Source organism: Callorhinchus milii, unplaced genomic scaffold (genome assembly GCF_018977255.1).
Source record: "Callorhinchus milii isolate IMCB2004 unplaced genomic scaffold, IMCB_Cmil_1.0 Scaffold2, whole genome shotgun sequence".
NCBI classification, from domain to species: Eukaryota; Metazoa; Chordata; class Chondrichthyes; order Chimaeriformes; family Callorhinchidae; genus Callorhinchus; species Callorhinchus milii.
This window is the reverse complement of record NW_024704743.1, coordinates 25,461,906-25,486,106: the sequence shown is the minus strand read 5'-3', so window position 1 is coordinate 25,486,106 and position 24,201 is coordinate 25,461,906. Positions and strand designations below refer to the sequence as shown.

The following is a 24,201-nucleotide window of genomic DNA, read 5'->3' as shown; positions in this document are numbered from 1 at the left end:
GTTGAATTAGTGAGAAGGATTAAACAAATCTGCTGTAATGTGACCAAAAGCATTGTCTGTGGTCTTCTAAACGCTAACATTGGTCCTTGGAAACTTGCTCAAAGATTGATAGTGATTATTATTGGCTGAAAACAGTAATCCATAATGCCTGCTGTAATGTGACATCCTAAATATCTGAGTAAGATATACTAGCCACAACAAATGAAAATTCACTGCCAAGTCTCTCTAAGACTGGTTTTATGCCACAACATATTAAGTTACGTGGATTCTGAGTTCTCTACATGTTCGATGGGAACCAGACTTAATTTTCGAATTATACCAGATTTGCAGGCTAGGGAAAAAGTTTGTTTTTTTTAACCTGGCACAGTGAATCAGACTATGAGCAGACATTGCGTGCAGCGCCTCACCACTCAGCAGAATTGTAGGTTAAAGTTTAATTCATCCATTATTGCTGGCAGACTCTTCACACACCTCACACCTGCTTTTTGTCTATTGGAATATTTGAAACACACCAGCTCTCAACACGGAAATATTTGCATTTTATCCTTAGACCCATCTGATTTTTTTTCGCCATGAACTTCACATTTTACCTTTACATTCATGAATAATGAAACCATCTGTTATTTGAGTCCTTGTTCATTATGCGGGTGATTCATTTCTTCTGATTTATTATTCTTTTGGATATTCTGGCCATGTTTAGCAACAACTTGCATTCTTTACATGGGGTAGCATCTCGGAGAGCAGGTTAGTATTCTCTTCTCTCCACCTACTTGTAAGACTCTTATGTTACACTGGAGAAAATGGCTGCATTCAGATTTTACACTTAATTATTGAATTCCATTTTAACATATGGGTCTTATATAATAATAATAATTCTTGCATTTGATATAGCGCTTTTCACGTCTTCTAGATGTCTCAAAGATCTTCATATAAGAAACAGCTGCTTTTTTAAACCTTACTTCACTTAACAACAATAACAAAATTGCATTTGTAAAGCGCCTTTCACGTCTGGAGGACGTCCCAAGGCGCTGGACAGACAGAGTTTTAGACCCGAGCTGGGGGTCGTGGTCAGGGAGCGTGGAGGGCAGGGGGGGAAGCAGGGTGATCAAAAGCACGGTCATAGAGGAGGCTCTTGAGATGGGTCTTGAAGCAGGCAAGGGAGGGTGTGAGGTGGATGGACTGCGAGATGGAGTTCCAGGGGGTGGGGCTGGTCTCTATGCTTTTCCTGAGAAATCCACCCTATCAAAAAAAATCTCTTTCAGCGATTTCAAACTGGGTAAAACCCCAGTCAATTATCAGCGCAATATGTAATTAATGGAGAATGATTAGGATCTGACAAAGAAAAGAGCTTCACTTCTCAAAATATCTCTAACATCTCGTCATCAGAAGTGGGTGACCCATATTGGATGAATGATTAACATCTGACAAGCACGGGTTAGAGCGCTCACTCGGAGGACAGCAGGTACCAATCTCTATGCAAGCAATGCAAATGCCATCAATTGAATGGAGTGAACATCAGATCCATCTCCTGGAGGGTTGGGGAAAGACTGGTGTATCCCAAATTAATGCAAGTTCATTCTGTTACGATGCAGATTATTATTACACTAGAGCCATGCCTGATCTACTAAACTCATCTTTGGGATTTGCAGTAGATTGAGCATTAAACCCCTGATTGGTAATGACCTTATAAACTAGTTCATCATGTTAGGTTCATCTCACTGTAAAATGCAACATTGGGATATACTACAGATCAATAGTTCCTATATTGGAGTTTCTTTGGCCACATAAACTCACTTTGAGATACAGTTATAATACTGTAATATAACACTTCCACTTGATATATTGCTTTATCTCATTGAAATATCTCCAAGCACTTCACCCAGTTTCCGATAAAGTATGTAATGATTGTAGGTGAAATGGGTGGTTTCAAGATGGAAGTAGACAGTTTGTGAAAGATAAAGGCTTGAGGGTGTATGGGAATAGGCATGGCAGTGAGATTGAATGAACACCTTGTCTTGAGAGCCAGTTCAGAATCAATTAGCCAAATGGCCTCCTTCTGCGCTGTCTCAGATTCTATGAATTGTGAAGTTATGCTTTATTCTATCAGTGTGTATGATATAACACACAGTGCAAATGTGCACAGAATTTTTCCCCATACTTTTCAAGGTGATAGCAGTATTTTGAAGTCACTGCAGTTGCTGCTGTAAAGATATTTGTGTGTGTGCTGGTTTCATGCCATAGATAATCAGGAGAAAGCACAAGAGGTTGTGATAAAATATGTACGAATATTTTATTGTTTTTTTTAAAAAATTAGTTTCTTTAATGTTCTGATGTTCTTGGTCAGGAATCCAAAATCTGATACAATGTAGGGGGTGAAACCAAGCCAGCCATTTGCAGATAAAAAGGTGAAATATTCGGATGAAATTTTAAACATTTCATTATGGATTCCTTGTGAGAATTATATTAAAAAATATTCCATTTGATATAGCAAATTATTACATTGCCCTAAATTCTCAAAGCGCTTCATGAGGCTTTACTGTGAAGTCTAGTTATGGTGTGTTTTATAGGAAAAAATATGATAATTATCACAGAGTATATTTGATGAAATGCTGCAAATTTCCCGACTAAGATTTTAATGCACTCACCAGTGGGACATGGAGGATGTCCAGGAAAAGATTCTGAAGTAAATTCTTTGTATGAAAAGAAAAGGACTGGTCTCTATGCTTTTCCTGAGAAATCCACCCTAACAAAGAAAAATCTCTTGCAGCGCTTTCAAACTGGGTAAAACCCCAGTCAATTATCAGCGCAATATGTAATTAATGGGTAATGATTAGGATCTGAAAAAAAGAGCTATACTTCTCAGAATATCTCTAACATCTCGTCATCAGAAGTGGGTGACCCATATTGGATGAATGATGTGCTAGGGTTATCTGTTGACGAAATTAAAATGTCTTAACTCCTTTTGAGCAATATCTGTCCTTTCAAGCTTTTCAAAAGCACTTAACTGGCATTGCATAATCTCTAAAAGAGTGACAATTCTGTAAACACACAATGCTGAATATCATACAATACGTTTAGAAATTTGTAGCAGTTGGCATTTCTGACCCTGCATTCATCTGCAGTTTGTGCAGAAAGTCTGTTGTAGTCCTCAAGGGTTTACAAAATTAGAATAAACAAGTATAAAAATGCAAAGTAGATACAAAACTGCCCTGAGGTTTGGCAGTCTCATGCTGAGAGGTCAGGGACAGGTAGTCTAAACATTGAAAAATGTTATACTGGTGCAGTTGGGGTTAAGGCATATTGAACCTTATTGGAAGCTGAGTAGAGTTGCTGCACTGTTATTCTGTTCGAAAATAATAGCACGGGATACAATATATAGTTTGGGACATGACTAGTGCACACGACTGCCAGTATGGTGGACCTTAGTCTTCTTTCGACAAGCAAATTCTTATGTCCTTGTGTTCTGTGCATGTGGCTTTGCTCTTCTTAGCCTAGGAGTGTTCAATGCTGACACTGGGCGCAAAAAACAGAATGTTCCCTGCACCTGAAAAAGCACCCAAATTCCCACAAATATTTAAAAAAACAAAGCAGATATGAGCAATAATGTTGACCAGGAATAAGGATGTCATAATATATGTTGAAACTAGATAAACATGTACAAGTACAGTATATGGCTTTCTTCATATGTTTACTGTTTTCATATCCAGTCAATGATCCTCAACTTGAATAAAATGCTAGCAGTCGGTAAAATGTCATCCTGCTCAAATGCTTCTACATTTACTTTCATTAAGAAACCTAAGTGAAGTGCCCCAGACCAATTGTATAGAATGCCACTAAGTTTAGAAACACTAGCTGACAAATCTTCTTCTTATTATTATTATTATTATTATTATAATAAGTAGTGTTCAGGTGATACAAAGCTTTGGGGTTTAGGTATCTATGGATTATATAAGGAATGGAAGACGGAGGAAGTCTTGGGAAGCTGGGAAGAATGAGTTGTGTTAATCAGCTCCTCTCAACCTCAGTTGGCAAAGCCACTGCCTTGTGTGAAACTGCCTTACAGAGGTTTCATAGCTTGGTCTTTGCTGAAGAGTTCATCTCAATTGGGACAACAGTGAGGAGTTATACTAAGCACTGGTGTCTTTGCTCTAAGGAGTGAATAACCAGTCTGAATCCTGCCCCTGATGGCCGTCCAAATCCCCGCTGAAAAGTGGACATGCGGAGACATCAGGTGAGGACAGAACCAAACTTGGCTACGAAGGCACAATGATTAAATAACCAGGTAGCACTCATTCTCAAAGCTGATACATGAGGAATGATCACTTGGCTAAGGTACCAAGAGATGGCTAGCTACTGCGGAAGTTTACCTTCGCATGAGCCAACCCTTCATGAGAAGAGGTGGAATTTTGGAGTGAATTAGAATTATCATCCCAGTGATTGTATCAAAAATAAAAATTTTCAGTGTCAACATCACCATGCGTCAACTGTGTACCCCTGTGTGGATGATTAGGTCGGCAAGTAGTAAATGGGGGAGTATGCACAAGTATTGTATCAACAGCGGGGCACTATACACACTGACCCCCGACCTCTTTTATTTGGTGTGAAGATACTTCGTCTTATTCTTTCCACTTGTGGAAAATAGCTGCTATTTGGGCTGAAGGACCACCTCCGGATGGGATGAAGTGGGGTGAAGTGGGGGGAAGGGAGTCTGCTGTACTGAAAAACTCTAAGCCGCACAAGGTAGCAGGGGTGTGGAACACCAGTGGGATACTGGAAGCTAACAGAAGGCAGGACACACACCTGTAAGTTGCTATCTCTCAGTCATGCAGATCAACAGGGGCATCACTTAGGAACAAAGAGAAAAGGCATAAGAACAACTGTAAGAATATAAAGAATGGTACATAAGGCAGTGGCCAAATGTGTTATGTTACTTATGGTAACTTACAATACTTATGATAAAGACCAGGAAAGTCTCAAGTTCATCGTCATCTCTCAGGAACTATTCCATTGAGCATTATACACCTTTGGTTGACATTAGTGACAGATCCATCCAAAGGGGATGGAATCTTGATTCTCTCCATCAATGCAAAAATAGGGCTTCTACAATTGGTATAAGCTTTCCTAGGCTAGAGAAGGATGAGATGGTCCATTGAGGACCTCCCATTCCTGATATTCGTATGAAGCCTCCCTTGATGTAAAATGCATGTGTGTGGATGTGTGTGACTCACTGCCCAGGATCATAGTCAAAGAATGGCCACTAAAGAATCAGGGGTAGGAGTCTACCCCAATGTGAGTTTGCTTCTTGAGGAAAGAAAATCTGAAGGAAAGAAACATAAAAAAGAGGTAGTAAATCTCCCTTTGCGCCAGACAACCCTGGACTTGGCATAAACTGGCTTCAGTTCTAACTGTACATATTTCAGATGGGAAACTGATCTGCCCCAATTGAAAGTCAGTCCTTTTCAACCATTTCAATGAAATGCCTTTCTCGCCACTCTCTCCCCGGGCTTCAATGATTAATATTCACTAATATGCAAAAAAAATCAGAAAGCAAATTTAAATTTTTTTTGAGTAAAAAACAATCCATCTAAATGATGCTATGATGAGCAATACATCAGGGTCTGTGACAAAGACAACACAAGAATACTTCTGAAGAAACAGTCTCATTGGTAAGTAGCTTTGGATAAAGAATGCTCTTTTGCTATTTCTTAAAAAAAGCTGAATTACAAATAAGCATTCTGGGTGATTTTGTGAGTCAATGAATTCAGCAAACAGTTGGGCATATTTCTCTGGAATGCCGTCTGTATGTTGTGGGGATCCTCAGGGCACCAAGGGGGAGAGGCTGCGGGCTCCCGTTTGATGACTGTGTGGACTAGATCATGTCTGTTGAACTGCCTTGGTAGCCTACATGACTCCTGGCTCAGACCTTTGTCTTCCAAAGTGTGGTGGAGATAAGTCTGCCCTTCTTGACAGTCAACGTGCTGGTTGCTGTGAATGCAATGTGAATGAGCAGCTGTCTGGGAACCAAAGTGTGTCTGGGAACCAAGGTGTGTCAAGTCTTTATTGGGTTTCAAAGGGCTATTGAGGCTACAAATGCTGCTTGTGGTCCAGGTGTTGGGATCCTTTGCCGGGCCCACCCTACAGTACTGTTGGTGGAAGACGCCCTTCAGTTTCTTAGAGGGTGGCACCTGTTCCAAAACGTTGGGATTAACCTTGAAAGGTGGCTGATAGGTGTAGCTCGCCATTGTGTTCTTCCCCATTTCTCTACCGTCAGCCCACAAACGGTCCGGCGTTCCGATGGTTAGGTCTGGCCTGTTCTCTGGCTCAGCATCATACTCGCTTTTGATGTGCACCCCGGGGAACATCTGGGGATTGCAATAGGTTGTGGGCGTCTCTCTGCCTCTTTGATGGCTGTGCTCAGAGGGCACCAGTGTGCCCTCCGACTTGCAGCTCTGCCCGGGGTAGCTCTCCAAATCAATATGGTGCAGGGCACCATAAGACTCCACCTCCTCCCCAATGCTGCCAAAGCCCTGAGGCTGGTTGGGGATATTGGAGGCCTGGCTGTTCCCCCTGTGCTGAGGCTCACAGAGCGGCCTTCCCCTGTTACCCAAAGTCCTTGGCATCCTGATGGGAACGTTACTGAGCCTCTGCATGGCTCTCAAGGGCTGTGAGTTTGACGAGTCCCTGGAGTGTTCCGATACCCACAAGTTGTGCGTGATAGAAGCTTTGTGAGCCCTGGAAAATGAGGTGCAGAAATTGAGCGGCTCCTCTTGACCGGCAGCACTTTCACCTTGAATAGGTGTGCACTTTGCTTCCCTCCCTTCGTTCGTGGCTTTTGCCAGCTGCTGACTGAACAGATGTTTTAGTGGTAGGGATGTTTCACTGCAGTCACTGTATGGCAGACCAACACCGGTGCCGGTTAATCGATCTTCCCTGAACACTTTTCTCGTATTCTCTCTTTCTTCAGTTTCCTCTATCTGTCTGTGAAAATAGGATCAATGAAAAACAATATAATGTACACAAGTCCTCGATAAAAAGGTGGAGAATAAGTCACAATAGCACTTCAGGTTGAGAGCAATCCCAGCTAGTGAACTTATCATTGGATTTATTACTGTCCTCCGGGGTGGAGGGGGAAGGTAAGCGGCGTCTCCTTGTAGCTGAACTGGTTCTAAGCTGACGTCCTTGGTGAAGGAATGTTGGAATCGAGCCAGCCCTCTGTGATGGTCTCAGGTAACCCAGTTCCTGAACCAGGCAAGTCTGCAGTACTCCTGGGCACTGCTGATGACAGCACAACCAGCCTGGCTCATGAGCATGAGGGGCGAGACAGACACTGGGGGGCAGGGATACTTCTCACTCAGCTCCTGTTAACCGTGCACGATAGAGCCCTAACTCGTAGAGCTGGACTAATTATGTCTGGTTAGATACTCTTAATCATGGTGATGGGTTTTGGCATGTATCAGATACTAACGTGAGTGTATGTTTATTGCGTGGAGCAGAAAAGAACACTGCCATTCACCTGGCTAGTCCCAAAGTATCCTCCATCCCTCGTACCCTTCAACAGACCATGTGGGCGCTAATGCAATTATTTAACGCAGTGAGGGAACCCTTTACCATGTGTGTCAAGAGTGTGACTGAGAGGAGCTAAAGATGTGGGTGACACTGGCAGAACCAGCATTTATTGTCCTCAGAAGGTGGCTATTACTCCCTGAAAAGGGATCCGCCAATCGACTAACAACCAGGTTCCTATTTACTACTAGGACTTCTGGTCCAATAGGTCATATTCTTCCCCTCCCATCTCTCCTCACACAGAATGATGGTTTGATGCATTTAAGCCATTTGCAAAAATCAATGGAAATACTATCAGTGCAGCAAACAGAGTTACTGGCATACTGCATGCATCTCCATGCCTGTGGATTGCCTCCAACAGCCAACACTAATATGGACTCACATCGCCATCTCAGGGGGAAAAGGAAGTGACCAGAGCACAAAGCAATCTTCCCTGAAACCTCCTACCCACTTTTATAACTACACTTTTATACCTACGCAATCTAGGCGTCAGGTTCGACCCCCAATTATCCTTCCTCCCCCACATCCGGTCCCTCACCAGCACCGCCTTCTTCCACCTCTGACGCATTGCCCGTCTCCGCCAATACCTCTCCCCAAAAGCCGCTGAAACCCTGGTCCATGCCTTTATCACCTCTCGGCTGGACTACTCTAATGCCCTCCTCGCCAGTCTCCCATCCACTACCATCCATAAAATCCAAATCATTCAAAACTCTGCCGCCCGCAATCTTATCCGCACAAAACTCCGCTCACCGATCACCCCAGTCCTTGCCAGACTGTACTGGCTGCTTGTCCCAGAGAGGATCAATTTCAAAATCCTCACCCTTGTATTCAAGTCCCTGCACTTCTCTGCACCCCACTACCTCTCTGACCTCCTCTCTCCTCAAAACAGTACCCATTGCCTTCGTTCCTCCAGGTCTGGCCTCCTCCTCGTCCCCCGAGTCCTCCGCTCCACCCTTGGTGGCCGTGCCTTCAGCCACTATGCCCTGAGGTTCTGTAACTGCCTTCCTCACTCCCTTTGTCTCGCTCCCTCCCTTCCCATTTTCAGGTCTCTGCTGAAGACCTTTCTTTTCGAAGGCACCTTTGATCACCTTCCTCCCCATTCCCCTGGCTCGGCCCCCGGATCCGTTACTGTAAAGCGCTCTGGGACGCCCTCCGGCGTGGAGGGCACTATATAAATCCAAGTTGTTGTTATTGTTGTATAACAGGCACCTCTTAATTTCTCTCCGACCATAGTATCAGCTGCAAGTTTCACTTACCAAAGACTAGCAAATGGAAAAATGTAAGTGCAAAGAGAGAAAAAAAGAGTTTAAACCACAGAGGAGTTCCTTAATGGAACATCTTCATTGAACAGATTAACACAATTTTCTTCTTGATGGTTTGCAGTGGAAGCCGTGCTGCAATCCTCTGAGAGACACGCAGCACTGCAGGGAGCAGAATGGGTTTGTGGTGTTACTTCTCTGCTTCGCACGCACTCCTCTCACTTAACCAGCCTGTGTTAACCATTCATTCACCAAAAAGAACATCGAAGGCCTGAAATTTCCAACGAGTCTTAGGTTACTCGCCTCGGAACTAACCAGAGGAATGCACTTCTAAGCAGCAGTGGAGGACATCATTGCTATAAATAGGGATTAGATGTGTCTGTTGGGGCGGGGATGCGTGGGGGGGGGGGGGGGAGAGGAAAATTGCAAAGACATAAAAAGGGCCAAAATCCAGCACTAATCATAAATAATAATGGAGCAGAGCCACTGAGAGAAACAGAGAGATTATGTGTACACTGGTGAGCTGCTTTGTATTTTCACAAACCAGAGTAGGGAAGTAATCTCTAAGTTGTCGGAGATGCCATCTTGCAGATGAGATGTTAAACCAGGTCAAGTGGATGTTAAAGATCCCATGGCACTACTCAAAGCGAGAAGAGAATTTCTCCCAGTGTCCTGGCCAAAAACCCTCCAAATAAAATTGGTCACTCACTTCATAGCTGAGTGTGGGATACTGCTGTGTGCAAACCGGCTGCCACATTCACCTACAAATACACAGTCACTAACTTCACTTTACAATAAATCCTGTGAAGCATTTTGAGACGTAATAATAATAATAATACTTACATTTGATGTAGTGCCTTATCATGTCTTCGGGATGTCTCAAAGCACTTCACAGAATATACTCTAAAGTGTAGTGACTGTATATTTTGTGGGTGATGCTGGCAGGACCAATTGCGCAGAGCAGTGTCCCACAAACAATCATGGACTGAGTGACCAAATAATAATTTTTTGTAAAAAAATGTTTTGAAGGGATTATTACCCCTGGAAGTGCAATCCGCCAATCGACTAACAACTGGGTTCCTACTTACTGCTATGTAAACAGAGGCATTTGAAGTAAGGAAACTTGCCCAACAAGGAAACCAGCCCAACATGGGAATCGAACACAGGTCCTCTCGCTTGCAAGGTGAGTGCTCTAATCACTAAGCTATAGGACATCATCCCAACATGAAAAGCACTGCTTCAAATGGAAGGATTATTATTGTTAATGATAAAAAAAAGTATTTAGATGGCGAGCACTATTTCTCAGGCCTCCTATGAATCCATACTGCTGTTCTCCATCAATTAATGTATCTGGTTGTTAGTTAATTGACAGATTGCTTTTCCGGAGGTAATAATCCCTCCAAAATAATAATAATTTGGTCACTCAATCCATGACTGTTTGTGGGACACTTTTGTGTGCAATTGGCTGACGGGTTTCGCCCACAAAATATACAGTCACTACACTTTACAGTATATACTGTGAATTGCTTTGAGACGTCTTGAAGATGTGATATGGCGCTATATCAAATGCAAGGATTATTATTATTATAAGACTTTAGCTACAAGTTGAAAACGCGTTTATAAAATTGGCAAAGCCACTGAGTTTAAGTAGCCCAAGTGCTCACCGTCATCCACCATTTCTAAAACTGTAGTATTTTGCATCAACAAGAGGAGCCTCGTCCTCAGAACAGTGCAGGTATTATGAACCACACACTGTCCATTTGCACATTCACCCTCTGATGAATGGTCAGGAACTGTTCAAACTCCTTTTGTGCTGAAATATGGATGAACTATCACACATTTCCCGAAAGAGAAACCCTTTCAACTTCTTGATAATTAAAAAGGGAACTTACTTGAGGTCTTCTGGTAGCACAGGGGTGTAGTCCGGCCACTCGTTTCTACAGAGCAGACGGCCATTCGCTTGAAGCCAAACCCACTGGCCGTCCTTTGTGAGCACTCGGAAGACTGTAAGCCCATTCTCTCCACTCTTCACCACTAAGGAGATATGAAAGCGACTTCTCAATGCTTGAATCAGGCCCACTTTTGTGTTCCCTTGTGTACATTGCTCCTTTATTGAGAAGAGTCCAGTAATGGTCTACTACTGTATCCATTAGTTTTAACATGAAAAATGGGCGAATGGGCTATTTTGTTGATCAGCAAAGAGTGAGGATATATTCACATGAATATAGTCTAGTGCTTGCAAAGTATGGCAGGAGCTTGCTATTTTTGATATCAGACTTTGACTCCCCTACATTGATACCTCATTACAGAAAAATGTTTTTCTCCCTTATCTCTACAGTCCTGTTACTGCCTCCTCCTCCAAACAGTAACTACCCCCTTCCTCCCCCAGAAGCATATTGTAAACAAGATTGGTCTGGATGAAGAAGGCCCTTTCTGCCCATCTGATCTCATCCATGCAGAATACCCACCCTGCCATTCCCCCATCACCTCATCAAGCTGATTTTAAATGAGTCTAGTGTTCTGGCCTCAACCACCCTTCCTGTCGACCTGTTGATAATTACCACCTGAAGAGAGAAAATCTTCCTGATGTCTGTCCTGGAGTTGCCCTTTGCAATTCTAAACCTATGGCATCTTGTTCTATTGTCTTGGTGCCTCCTAAAGTCTAGTTCTGGGTTTGCTTTTTCAGTCTCTCCTGGGCTAATACTGGGGTCTAGCATCGTGGCTTGCATCCTTAATTATTTAAGCGACAACCTTCCCGTTTCAGCCATCTGGCCAGGGAGTGTCAGCTATCCAGGGGGGAGAAAGTGGTAGCAACAGGCAAGATGTGCAGGTGTATATTGTGAGGTGGTTAGATTGGGAGGAAGAATTCTCCAGGAGTGAACTTGATAGACCTTTGAACTTTTCTTCAATCATCTAGGTCTAGGAATCTATGTATGTATCTCTGGGACTGGTGCAGAGACCTAAGGGAACGTAGACTGAAAAACTAGCTAAGCATGAACACAATACTGCTGGGCCAGGGAAAGGCAGGGATTCTATATTTTATGACTATTCAGTGATCCCTGTTGTTAAGTGCATGGGAGGACATTGAGCCTGGTGGTAATGCTCTATCTGGTCTCACACACAGAGAATGACGAGTTATGTGAGGTACCATGGAGCGCCCAGCCACCACAGAACTATGCCTAGCATGAATCATGACTTCAGGACAATAGGACAGAAGAAGCACGTACGGAGAAATAAAAATTCAGCTCATTTGTGTCTCTCTCTCTCTCTCTCTCTCTCTACAGACGCACAACTACAGGAAACGCCATCATTGACAGGGATGCAAAGAGTGCAACTCACTTCTGATGTGGTTCTCAGCACAATACAGCATGTCTGCAAAGTGGAGGTAGTGGCAGCCAGACCTTGTCCTCAGCTCATCTTCAGACAACCCAGCAGCTGCTTTGTCCCTGGATATGAAAACAAACAGGGTCAGTGCTCCAGAAAATCACTCAACAGAGTCACTGGGTAAATGATTCACGAGAAGCATTTGTTCCTGGGTGCTGGTGGCTGGCTGGGTTTAAGCAGAGATGTTCTAATTCAGTCATTCAGTCATTGGGAAGCAGTTGTTTGTTACAAACTGCAGAAAAAAAACACTTCCAAATAAGACTTAAGTTGAGAATTTTCCAAGAATTCTGCACAATCTCAAATTGAGGGTATAATTCTCTCACAGATTAAGAATTGAGGGAATTTCAGACCTCAGGTGCGATGCTTACAAGTGCATTTTTCACAAGATCACAAGATTGGTCTGGATGAAACCTGTTCACATCAGTCCAGAACACCCACCCTACAGCATCACCTGCTTTTTAAATAAGTCCAGTGTCCCGGTCTTTTCCATCTGAGTCATCTTCTCTCAAAACTGAGATTTTACAGCATTTTATTTCCCACAATCTCATTCTTGAGTTGTTGGGATATGGAATGCTCTGTCACGTAAGGGGTAGAGTCAGAGTCCATTGTGGATTTCAAGAGGGAAAGCAGACAGGGATGATGGAGGCTTGAACTGATATGGGGATAGGGTGGGGCAGTGCGATTGAATAAAACAGCTTGCTCTGAGAGCAGGTGCAGACTTGACGGGTCAAATGCCCTCTTTCTACGCTGTACATTTTAACGTTTCTTTGGAAGTGGAGAGATAAAATGGTCATCACAAACCCTCAACACCACTGAGGAATTATTGACTTAAAGGGATTGTGGCTAAAAGAAGAAAAGTGAAAGCTGTGGTGGAGAGAGGCATTTTCAGCCAACTTCCACAGATAATAACACACCTCCTGGAATTGAAGACACAGCTCACTGAACAATCACTTCCTCTTTACTTCTCTCTCTCCTCATTTTTCATTCTACTGGGACACAGCTTCACAGGTGCAGGTTGGCCTCCAATACTTTTCCTGAAGTAACCAGATGTGAGCCCTGACAGTGAGAGTTGGCAGTTATTCTACCGGTGGGTGGGGGCATTCAGAGCCAAGCCCAACTTTGTCCTCACTCAGGGTCAACATGAACACCTACCAGCAGGGACTTCTAGTGAGCGATCCAGAGAAGAAAGAAAGCCTGGCTGATATTTCCCTCCTTAATATTCAGGCAATAATTGAAATACCCCACTTACTGCTGGAGCTGAGATAGTTAATTCAGCATAGACTGGGATTTGAACCTGTAGTTTATTGATCTGTGTGGCCTTAGTGCTGAATCAGGTGATGCCGTCATTCACTGATCATTGGGGATTCCCCTCTAAGGAGTATCTATTGAGCTTCAGGTCTCTTAATTCCTGTGTCAACCTAAAATAGTGTTTGTTTAATATGTGTTTACATGGAGTGTCTCCAATTTCCACTAGATGGCGATGGTGGATCTGGTGATTCATTCAATGCAACAATTTTGCAGGTGAGAATCCTTTTTAGAAATGAATCCTACAATAATCCATACTAATACTATTTAGTATTAAATTTACGTAAAGCAATGTCAAAAAGATAGCCATGATGTGAATAAACAATTTTATCTGGGGAATTGTAGAGCAGAAACCCTTTTTGCTTTCAAATAATGCCATGGGATCTTTAACATCTATCTGAACATACAGATGGGACTCTAGTTTGAAGGATCCAAAAGATAGTACCTCTGACAATGTAGCGCACCCCAAGGACTGTATTGGTGTCAACCAGTCCCATGAGTTCATGGGACTTGAACCCACAAACATCTGACTTAGAGGCGAGAATCCTACCAAATGAACTTGGCTGACACCTCTGATTAACCTCTGAACCACGGATATCAGAGTCCCAAAATTCACGGAAGCTCTTTCTACTGGGCAAACCACCTCAATTCCATCCTGAGTCCAATGTCCAGGTACATGTAGTATACAAGGAGTAACCAACCTGTCCACGGATCCTGGAGCGTCAATAGGTTGGTTATTATAACAGTTTGGGGAATGCTGGGATAATGGAATCAACATAGCATAATCTTACAGAAAAAATAGAACAGCAACAACAACTTGCATTTATAAAGCATTTTATCTAGTACAGGCAATCGCCCTTTACGTGGGGTAGCATGTTAGAGTACTTGAGCATTCTATTGATGCTAAAGGTATCAGCCATAGAAAGGTGGAATTATTGGGTCATTTTTGCAGTGGGAGAAGGGTATCTTTTACTTCGTGCGTAAAGTAATGCTGGTGTGAATTATCAGCACACCACAACAGATAAGTGTGTTCTTCCTTCTGAGGTTCTGTCACCCACCACTTCAAGTGATTATTATTTTGTAAATTTTAAGCTCTGCGATTTTTAAAAAATATTTCTTTCCCAGCATTGCAGGTCCAAGGCACTCTCCTCGACTAAAATTATCATTTTATTTAACGTATTTATTTATTTAATTAAGGAATATCCAAAAGGTTACCCCCCGGGAAAGATTTAACACATGGATATTACGGGACATTTGAGAGGTATGACAGGGAATGAGAATGATCTCTTCCTCATTTTTCCTGTCAGTGGTCCAGGCCACAAAACAAATGCTACCTCCTCCTCGAGAAGTATTAACATTGGACTCACAGTTGTGGGATTCATTTTTAACAGGATTCCTTATTAAGGTCTGCAGGAGCTGGTTGCTGCTCCACAGGACACCGACATTGAATTAACCCACCTTGTAACAAAATAACATAATAACAGGGTTCTACTGTATTTGCTAAACTAGACAAAATACCACAAAAGTCATCAAGATAGTATTTTATTGCAACCTGAGGAATCCAGTAATATATGATATTCTATTAATAGTAACCGTGAGAGCCAAACGAATAATCCCAGTGACCTGTTGGGGGCAACATTGATGGGCGATAATGGATTCCAAATATTTCTCAAATTGGCCAAGATCAGTGCCTGCTGAAAATACCTGACATTTCTGAAAGTTCTAGATAATTATTCAAATCTGAAGCTAACAAGATGGGGTCAAAACTGCAGTGTTCGTAAACACATTCTGTTCCTTATTGAAGGAATGTCATAAAAGACTGTTTTGAAATTCCCCCATTCTGAATAATGAACAGAGCCCAAACCCAACTGAAATGCCTTGGACGTGGCCACATTAACACATTTAGTAAGAATCAGTTTCAAGCATTGGAAATGACTTTGGGTCACTTACTTTGCATCGAGTGTCATGGAGCTGAGATCCAGTTTGTTGGCCCTGAGAAGTACACTCTTCAGTTTCATTTCGGTGATGGAAGGGAGCAGCACAGGAACTGCGATGCAGAAGAGCCCTAACTGGGGGGGCAGAGCAGTGCCCGACAGAGTCCTCCTGTTCTGCCCGTGGACGTACTTCAGTTTGCCTTGGAACTGCATCGTCTGACAGAGGGAGACAAAGACAGGAAACTTCAAATAAAGTACGACAAATGGTCTCTCATTTTGAAAAAAAACCCCAAGACATCTGCAGCTGTTGTTATTCACCCAAATTAAATATTTACTACTACGTGGGTCACTGTTTCTCACGTTCTCATGAGTTAGCATCACCTGAGATATCTGAACCAATATGGATCTACCAGGCAGGGTTTAATGCTCCTCTGGGTTTTTCATATAAAGTTGAGGGGGGACGGAAATTGGCCTCATTCATTGTTTCCCACACTGATATCCACAGTGGGGGAAATAATTGAATGCTCATTGATAAAAAGTTCAGACAATATAAACAACAAGCAACATAGATTTAGAAGCAATAGTTCATTCATACCTCACAAATCCATCAGAAATCTTTGAATCCTTTATTGCTGGGTAAGGGCTATAAGCTGAGCACTGTGTCCTGTATTTTCGGAAAGTATTACACTTACTGGAGTTCTACTTCTGATACTTCAAGAAGGTACAAAAACTTATGAAATTAATAACAAATGAACTAGCTGGGCTAAATATTGGCTTAAAAAAAGGGCGTTCATTTTAGTACTTGGAAAAATACTCTGTTTGTAAGTGTAACAAGCATTCTTAGAGAAGTGAGTTTATCCCATGTCCCATGCCAATAATTCTCCAGATAAAATTGATCATTCAATTCATGACTGTTTGTGGCATTTATGGGACTTTGCTGGGTACATATTGGTTGCCACACTCACCAACAAATACACAGTCACTACACTTTATAGTATATCCTGTAAAGTGTTTTAAGGTGTTTTGATGATGTGATAAAGCACTTCACCGGTGAAAAGACAATTGAAGGGAACTGTGATTCCCAGGAGCGGAAATTTCATTTGGATGTAGACTTACATTAGCTTCTTGGCATTTCAAAGCACATGGAATTTGGCAAATTCTTAAATTCAGACTTAATTTTGAAACCGGTTTTCTGTAGGTTCTTTTAAGGTTTCAAAATTAAAATTGAATGTTTGCCAAATGCTGCACTTTTGAAATGCTAAGAAAATAGTGTACGTTTTTATCCAGATGGAGATCTACCTGTCTGCTGTTCAGGTGGATGTTAAAGATCCCATGGCACTATTTGGAAAGAGAAGAGAGTTTCTCTCAGTGTCCTTGCCAAAAAATCCCCTAATCAAAATTGATCATTCATCTCCTGATGTTTTTGGAACGATGCTGTGTACAAATTGGTCATCCTGTTCGTCTACAAATACATAGTCATTACACTTAACAGTAATTACTGTGAAATGCATTAAGCCTATTATCAAATGCAAGGCTATTATTATTCAGATCCTAATTCAGTTACTGAGCCATTCTGCAAAATGTCATTGTATGAATGTGTTCCCTATCTCTTTCTATGGTTACTTTTAGCAACTGTCTGCCGTTTTATCATTATCTAGTACAAGCAATCGCACGGAATAATATCAGTCATGCCACAGGAATGTCTGGAATCTGACTGGACTCAATTAACATCTCTTTGCACCACACTTACTGGGAGCGAATCAATTGGCAGCCCGAAGAGCTGGGAAACAAAGGAAGTGAGAGCCGGAGAAGTGGCAGAAAACAATTCACTGAAACTGCTGAAAAACCACCCACAGCGCTCTTCCAGCATCACTCGCCAGCCCTCAATTCAGTCCATGATTAGATGTAGCCCCAACAAAAGAGCAGCCTTTAATATACTCTCTCTCATGTAACCACAGCTAAACTGAATTATGTGGATATGTTTTTCATTTTTCTTTGGATGTAATTTTTTTTCATGGGGCATTATCTCCACTCGTCTTCAGCGCCAAACGCTCTTCAAAACGCTGTGGTGAAACCTGCAGTGTTCCTAAACACGTTCCGCTCCTTATTTTAGACCACGGCGGTAAAATGATTTGGTTACACTTCCCCCTCACCCAACTTCTGAATAATGGTAGTGCCCAAAACCCGGTTGAAACTCCTCGGCGCTTTGTACGGATCACTTTGGAACGGCAATAAAAATAGGCTTCCTTTCTGATCTACTTCCATGAATTCTGCGTCCGTGTCTTAATCACGGAGAGACTGCTTCCCATGGTCGCAAAATGCAATCAAGGCTTCTCTGAAATTTTCAGGCTCGCTTAATACGCTTAATAATAAACCATACTTAGTGAGAATTTTGGGAAGATATGCACAGTTAGGACACGCTAAGCAGTTATTGATTATTTCCATTGTCTAAGAGTCAGTGACGAGAAAGTTCAAATTTATGATGTATCACCACAAAAAAATTAAAGGGGAGGTTGAAAAAAAAACACAGAAGGTAGTTAGAATATGGAATTCTCTGCCACGAAAGAGGGAATTAGATAGATGCTTAAAGAGGAGGAATATTGAGTTACAGTGGAGCGAGCAGAAGAGTGGAGAGAAACAGAAGCTCGGGCTTGATGGGTTGAATGGTCTGTTTCCCCGCTGTTTCACTCTTTACCATTTGATGAATTATTCTCTTAAAATACTCTTAAAATACTTAAAATACTTAAAATACTCTTAAAATAAAATACTCTTAAAATACTCTTCACCGTTTGCTTAAAAACAGCCTGTAAGACTTTTATTTTGAAGAGGACTTGTAAACTAACCTCGTAACATGTATAAGGTGCACCAACAAAGATACCAGTTTATCTGGATGTCATGAGTACACCTATTAATATCACAAGTGTTTGTCTACACAACCAATCATTTAACTTGACAGCAGTTGTCTGTGGAGAGATTTGAGATGTTTGGACATGATAAAGCACTTCAAACAATACACCTCAAACAATAACCTTCCTAATCGGTTTAAATGACTTGAAACTCTTTGTGAAGTACCAGGTTTTAGAGTGAGACTGCCAGAGTTCTAGCCCACGGCGGATTGACTCAGTACTGCCAGATTCAGAGCCAAGAACAGATTTCATTTAGTTTTGTGCAAACAAGCGGCTGATGCAGAATATTACCAGACAGCCAGAACTGCTCATAATCATGTAGCCTCCTGAAATACTCTGGCTGAACTGACCTAACATTCAGTCTCATCGTGTGCACTGAAATATTTCCCTTAGCATAAAAGTGAAAAGTTTAGCACAAAAATTCAGCAAGATTTGCAAGTTCATATTTTTCAACCTAGATTTTTTTTTGAACCACATTGTGAAACAACTGGAGTACATACTGTATGAAGTTCGCTTGAGTTATCTTTGTGCCTGAAATTTGCTCATTGACATTTTTTCACAACGTAGCAATATTATTTACCATAAGTTTATTTTTTAAGTCTATGTATCTGCCCCCACTCTCTGGAACGCCAACCTAGAGTCCCTTCGCCTCGCCCCTTCACTCTCCTCCTTCAAGGTCTATCTCAAGACCTTCCTCTTTCATTGCACCTTCAGACATCTCCCCCACCCCACCCTCATCCCCTTGGCCCCCAACCCTCCTGAATTTAACCCAGGTAAAATCCCCCGAACTATCATTTTGGAATGTCCTCCCAATGTGAAAGGTGCTATATGAATGCAATTTGTTGTGGTTGTTATATGTTAATTTGGTGAATTCACAGCAAATGGTGTCTACAAAGTTGTCCTTGTGAGCTGCTTATGAACAGTGAGGGAGGTATACTGTATTACAGACTAGGTGTTTTCGGAAATGTTGGGAGTATGTTAGCAAGCAAGCGAGACACCATATGTGTTAAATCAGAGGTTGTTATATATTGGTACAGTGGAATTCGTGTTTGATATACAGTGGAACCCCATTGTAAAACTCTGGGATATCCTCCCATTCTGTAAAGGTCTTTGGGATATCAGAAGATTTCCCTGTAAAGTGTAGTGATTGGGCACACAGCAATGTCCCACACATAGCCATGAAACGAATGGCCAATGTTTCAAGAAGTCTGAAACTCATGGAATTAATAGCAGATTAGCTAGATAGATTTAAAACGGGCTTAAAAGCAAAAAATAACTTGCATTTTGCCACATCAGAAAGTAATTCACAGGTAGTGATTATTTTTACAGGCAAACACAGCAGCCGTTTGCTCCAACGATGGTCCATGCACGGCTGTGGGGTGAATGATGAACAATTTCAGAGGATTGCTGGCTAAGACATTGGTAGAAATTCTGTTTTCAAATGGTGTCATGAGATCTTTAATATCCACCTAAAGAACGGTCAGATGAGATTTTGTTTTAAAGGCTCACCCAAAGAATAGCACCTCTGATAATGCAGCCCCACTCCCCCCTCCTTCCCCACCCCCCCCAACTGCATTCAATTCTCAGCCTAGACACATGGAACTGATGCAATGTAGCATATCAAGAACTTTACAGTGAGAGGTGTTCGATATGAATGCACATCAAAGAAAACATACCGGATGACGGAACTAAATTACTAAATTCACAACTTCAAACCATTAGTGGATAACAACAGTCTCCTATTTGCGAATGCTTTCCTTCAGTGGCATTACGTACCAGGAATCCTGATGTGCTGTCTAGCAGGCAACGCACTCGGCTGATAAAGCAGCGGTTCAAGAAAGGAGAAAATTCTGGCGGCAGAGAGCTGGGGTCCTGAACCTTCATACAGCTCAGATAGTCATCATCTGGAATAGATCAAAGACAGCTTCAGGATTACAAGGAGAGCACCACAAGATCCAGGAACAGTGATCAAATGCACACATCCCACATTCACTCCCACAAAAAATATATAGTCAATTAACTTCACAGTATAATCTATGAAGCGCTTTGAGACGTCTTGAAGAGGTGATAAGGCAGTATATCAAATGCAAGGATTATTATTATTATCACACAGGAAGAGAGGAGGGATGCTCTGAGGGCCTGATCTTCTCAGGTGGTGGGATCCCACACTCTATCAGAAGCTCACTTTGAAGCTATTGAAGCTGGTTATTAATCTTACACACAAATAAGAGTTTAACGCTAATCCAAAAGGCTGGCGTTATAGTGTAAAATGTACCCACTGTGTATGTTGCATCACTCCATGCACTTGTATTGCATGGTTATATTTTTGGTAAGCATGGAGTACATCTGACTGGTTTACAAGTCACATCTCTGTATTTACATAGTGCACGATAGTGTGATTCCACACACGTTTCAGAAAGTATTAAAATGAGCTTTGTGTTAACTGTACCCTGCAGGGACTTTCTTAACTGCCTGATGATTAAAAGAATAGTTCAGGCACAGTGTAGACCTAATGGATCCCAAACATCACGTTATAATGGGCTCCACTGTGTATATAATGATCTTCGCATTGATATAACATTGATGCGTCAAAGTATTTTACGGTAATTACTGTTACAAAAGCTCTATAACGCAATATTGTGGTCTGAAATCCAATGTTTTCAAATGGAATTCCTTATGTAATGAATCTGAGTTGGGACATCTTCCAGCAACCTGGGGGATGTAAAACACATCACAGTAACTCACAGGAACTCCGATTCCAAAGTACAACACACTTGAGAGAATCTGTATGAGTCAGCACAAAGTACTTCTGAATTCAGCTATTATTTTGTTTGAAACTACCGCGTTTGAGCCCCCGCTGGGTGTACACATGCTTATTTTTTTTAACACTTAGCACGGTTCATCACACACTACAGCGTTTCACAAAAGCATCAGAAAAGTTAAGGAAAAGGCCATTCAGGGTCTCCAAAGTTTACCCCTCTGGTACTCAAGCCTTGATCGGGGCATGTAATTGTATTTTCCCAATGTTTTTAACTCCATTACAACAACAACAAATCACTTTTGTACAGCGCATTTCACCTCGCGAGGACGTGAACCTGCTGAGCACATTATTGCATACTTTTATCACTCAGCAATGTCCCAGCTATCAGTAGGAGGGGTATTTGAAAGCACTCACTGTTAACCGTCTGGGTCAGGTGCTCCTGCCCAGAGAGCTGGTGTGGTGGATTCATGGCCCAGTGAAGCTGTCTCTGGAACTCCTGACGGTCATCTATGTGGATGAAGTCAAACACGCTCTGGTGCATCACATCAGTCTGCGAGCGAAAAGGGGAGAGATCAGAGTGAAACCTGTGGCAACCCATCATAATAGGCTCTGTTACATTGGGTAGCATTGTAGATGTAGAATCCTGGCCCCTTTGTGGGGGTCAGACTCCCTTCTCCTCGCCTCCACTGTGATGGCCAATAGAAACCAAAATAGACTTTTTATTGTATATCTCCACAGAATCCCAGTCCTATTTGAGGCTAGCCTTGAGGGCTCAATAGTAAATAAATAATACTATTTCTTGCATTTGTTTTACCACGAAATATCCATTAAATTCACTTTAAAGTATATTCTATGAAGCGCTTTGAGACGTCTTGAAGATGTGATAAAGCGCTATATCAAAGGCATATACCAAATGCAAGGATTATTATTTATTGCTGTAGTGCCTTTCGCCTGGGGGAGAAGGATGTCTCAATGTTGCACTGGGTTCAGCCTAGAGTATACGAGTTCGAAGTCCCGATATGTCAGGCCTGATTCATGGAATCCAAGATGATATCCCAAATCAAACTTCCAGGGGAAGGAGAGGAAGAGGTAAAAGGCTATCTCCATCTAGAGTACATTGATGGGAAAATGATCCACTGTTATATGTCCTCAGCTGATACTTGGCTCAGCTGCTGAATACCACAGTATGATAGTATGACTTATGTATTCGACTATTGTGTGTCTGTTTATCGTGAGCTCAGTACTGTGTAGGATTGCCTGGATTGTTGTTCAGTGCTGTTTGGTGCAGACTGCTTTGAGAACTGCTTTATGTTGTCCAGCAGAATTCACATGCACACACAGTCTGCTGATCCCTAGTCTGATTAATTAGACTTCAGTTTGCAGTAAAATACGCAACAAAAAAAAAATATCTGTTTCCCTTCCAGCCGCCAGCAACACTTTCTGCTGTGGATGACAAACCTTCAGAAATATTTAACCTCTCCACATTTTCCACAGGGGCGGCACGCAATGAGCTGAACACTCACTCTCGCGAAAGAATAACGGAACATTTGTACACCTTGGCACGGTCACTAACATTCAAAATATTTCCCCACATCATCGCAGCAGAAGTATCAAATGTCCATTGTGTATCACGGCTTAGTGAGAGACCCTGAAGTGCTTTTCCTTGCCTGACAATGCCTTTACTTTTATCCTGAGTTTATCCTAATTGTTAATCTAAATTTTAAGACCACGTCTGGAGACGAAGTATTGAAGAGGCTGCTTCCTTCGGGATCAATCCTCGCCAATAGAAACAGGGCTGCATTTGTGAACCTGAAATCCCTGTGTGTGGTGGGAGCCCTTCTTCACTGATAATAATTCTTGCATTTGATAAAACGCCTTGTCACGTCGTTGAGATGTCTCAAAGCACTTCACCGAAAATTGACTATATTTTGTGGTAAAATTTTATTAGGTTATTAGATAGTAATCTAATAAACAATAATAATAGTGTAATAATAATAATCTAATTTTATTATTAGAATTGGATTGAGGGCGGGGGAAGAGGAAAGAAAAGCAGTCCATCCCAAATCTGTCATTAACGATAGGTTGTAGGCAAACCTTTTGACTGTTTTTTGTCCCATTGTGATTCCACGCTTTTTTATGTCCTTCTAGAGATATAGAAGCTGAAGTTTTCCCATATCCAACAGGTACAGCATTGCTGCCCACAGGAGAAGACAGATAACTTCAGATATTTAGACAATGTTTTGTGTGTCCGCTTGTTTCAGTTCGTAAAACTCACGCTCAGAATCAGAAGATTGTGGGGCTTTGAATTCATTTAGTAGGCCAGTGGTGCCCAGAAAAATACATGTTCTTTATTGAATATGTCTTGATTTATGCCGTAAAGTATTCAATCAAGAAACAACTGAAAAGAAACGACTGATTGAACACAGACTTACCTAGACTTGTGCAAACGTTCAGGGAGGCTGCTTCTTGATGGCCCTGTGGGCCATTTCCAGCCCAGGGGCCACAGGTCTAAGCTGACACTCCAGGAGTGGACTGCATTGTTAGAAGTGTCATCCTTTGGATGAGACGTTAAACTAAGGCCCCATCTACCTTTTCAGGAGTTAAAGATCCTTTGCCACTATTCGAAAAGAGAAGGGTGTTTCTCCTGGTGTCATGTCCAACAATCCCCCCAGATAAAATTGGTCCTATAGCTGTTTTGAGGTACATTGCTGTGCACAAATTGGCTGCCATGTCCACCTACAAAATACATGCACTGCACTTTACATTACGTGAAGCACTTTGTAATGTCCACCAGACATCAAGTATATGGATTCTTATTATTAATAATAGTGTTTGCCACAGTGCCACAGCCCAACCTCCCCCAAAAGCAAAGTCAACAGTCAGACCTCAAGGAAATTATACTGTTCACTGAAGCAAATGTCGACATACACTGGGCTATTCTATTCAGTTTGGTAAATCTAGCAAATCTGTCTCTCAGAGCGTCTAACAACAACAAAATTACATTTATATAGTGCCTTTCACGTCGGGAGGACATCCCAAGGCGCTGGACAGAAAGAGTTACGGATCCACGCTGGGGGTTGGGATGGGGG

At 42.1% G+C, this 24,201-nt stretch overlaps 1 protein-coding gene across 1 annotated transcript in view; it reads right to left on the bottom strand.

Moving 5' to 3' along the window:
* Window positions 1-2,265: 2,265 nt before the first annotated feature.
* Window positions 2,266-24,201, bottom strand: part of LOC103176238 (aryl hydrocarbon receptor repressor) — a 44,586-nt gene continuing 22,650 nt past the window's right edge. Inside the window, exons 6-11 of the mRNA XM_042346178.1 lie at window positions 21,527-21,662; window positions 20,128-20,255; window positions 15,462-15,661; window positions 12,162-12,268; window positions 10,715-10,856; window positions 2,266-6,978 (exon numbers count right to left, since the gene is read on the bottom strand). Of these exons, the coding sequence (XP_042202112.1) occupies window positions 5,721-6,978; window positions 10,715-10,856; window positions 12,162-12,268; window positions 15,462-15,661; window positions 20,128-20,255; window positions 21,527-21,662 (1,971 nt within the window). The 3' untranslated portion in view covers window positions 2,266-5,720. The remainder of the gene's footprint in view (window positions 6,979-10,714; window positions 10,857-12,161; window positions 12,269-15,461; window positions 15,662-20,127; window positions 20,256-21,526; window positions 21,663-24,201) is intronic.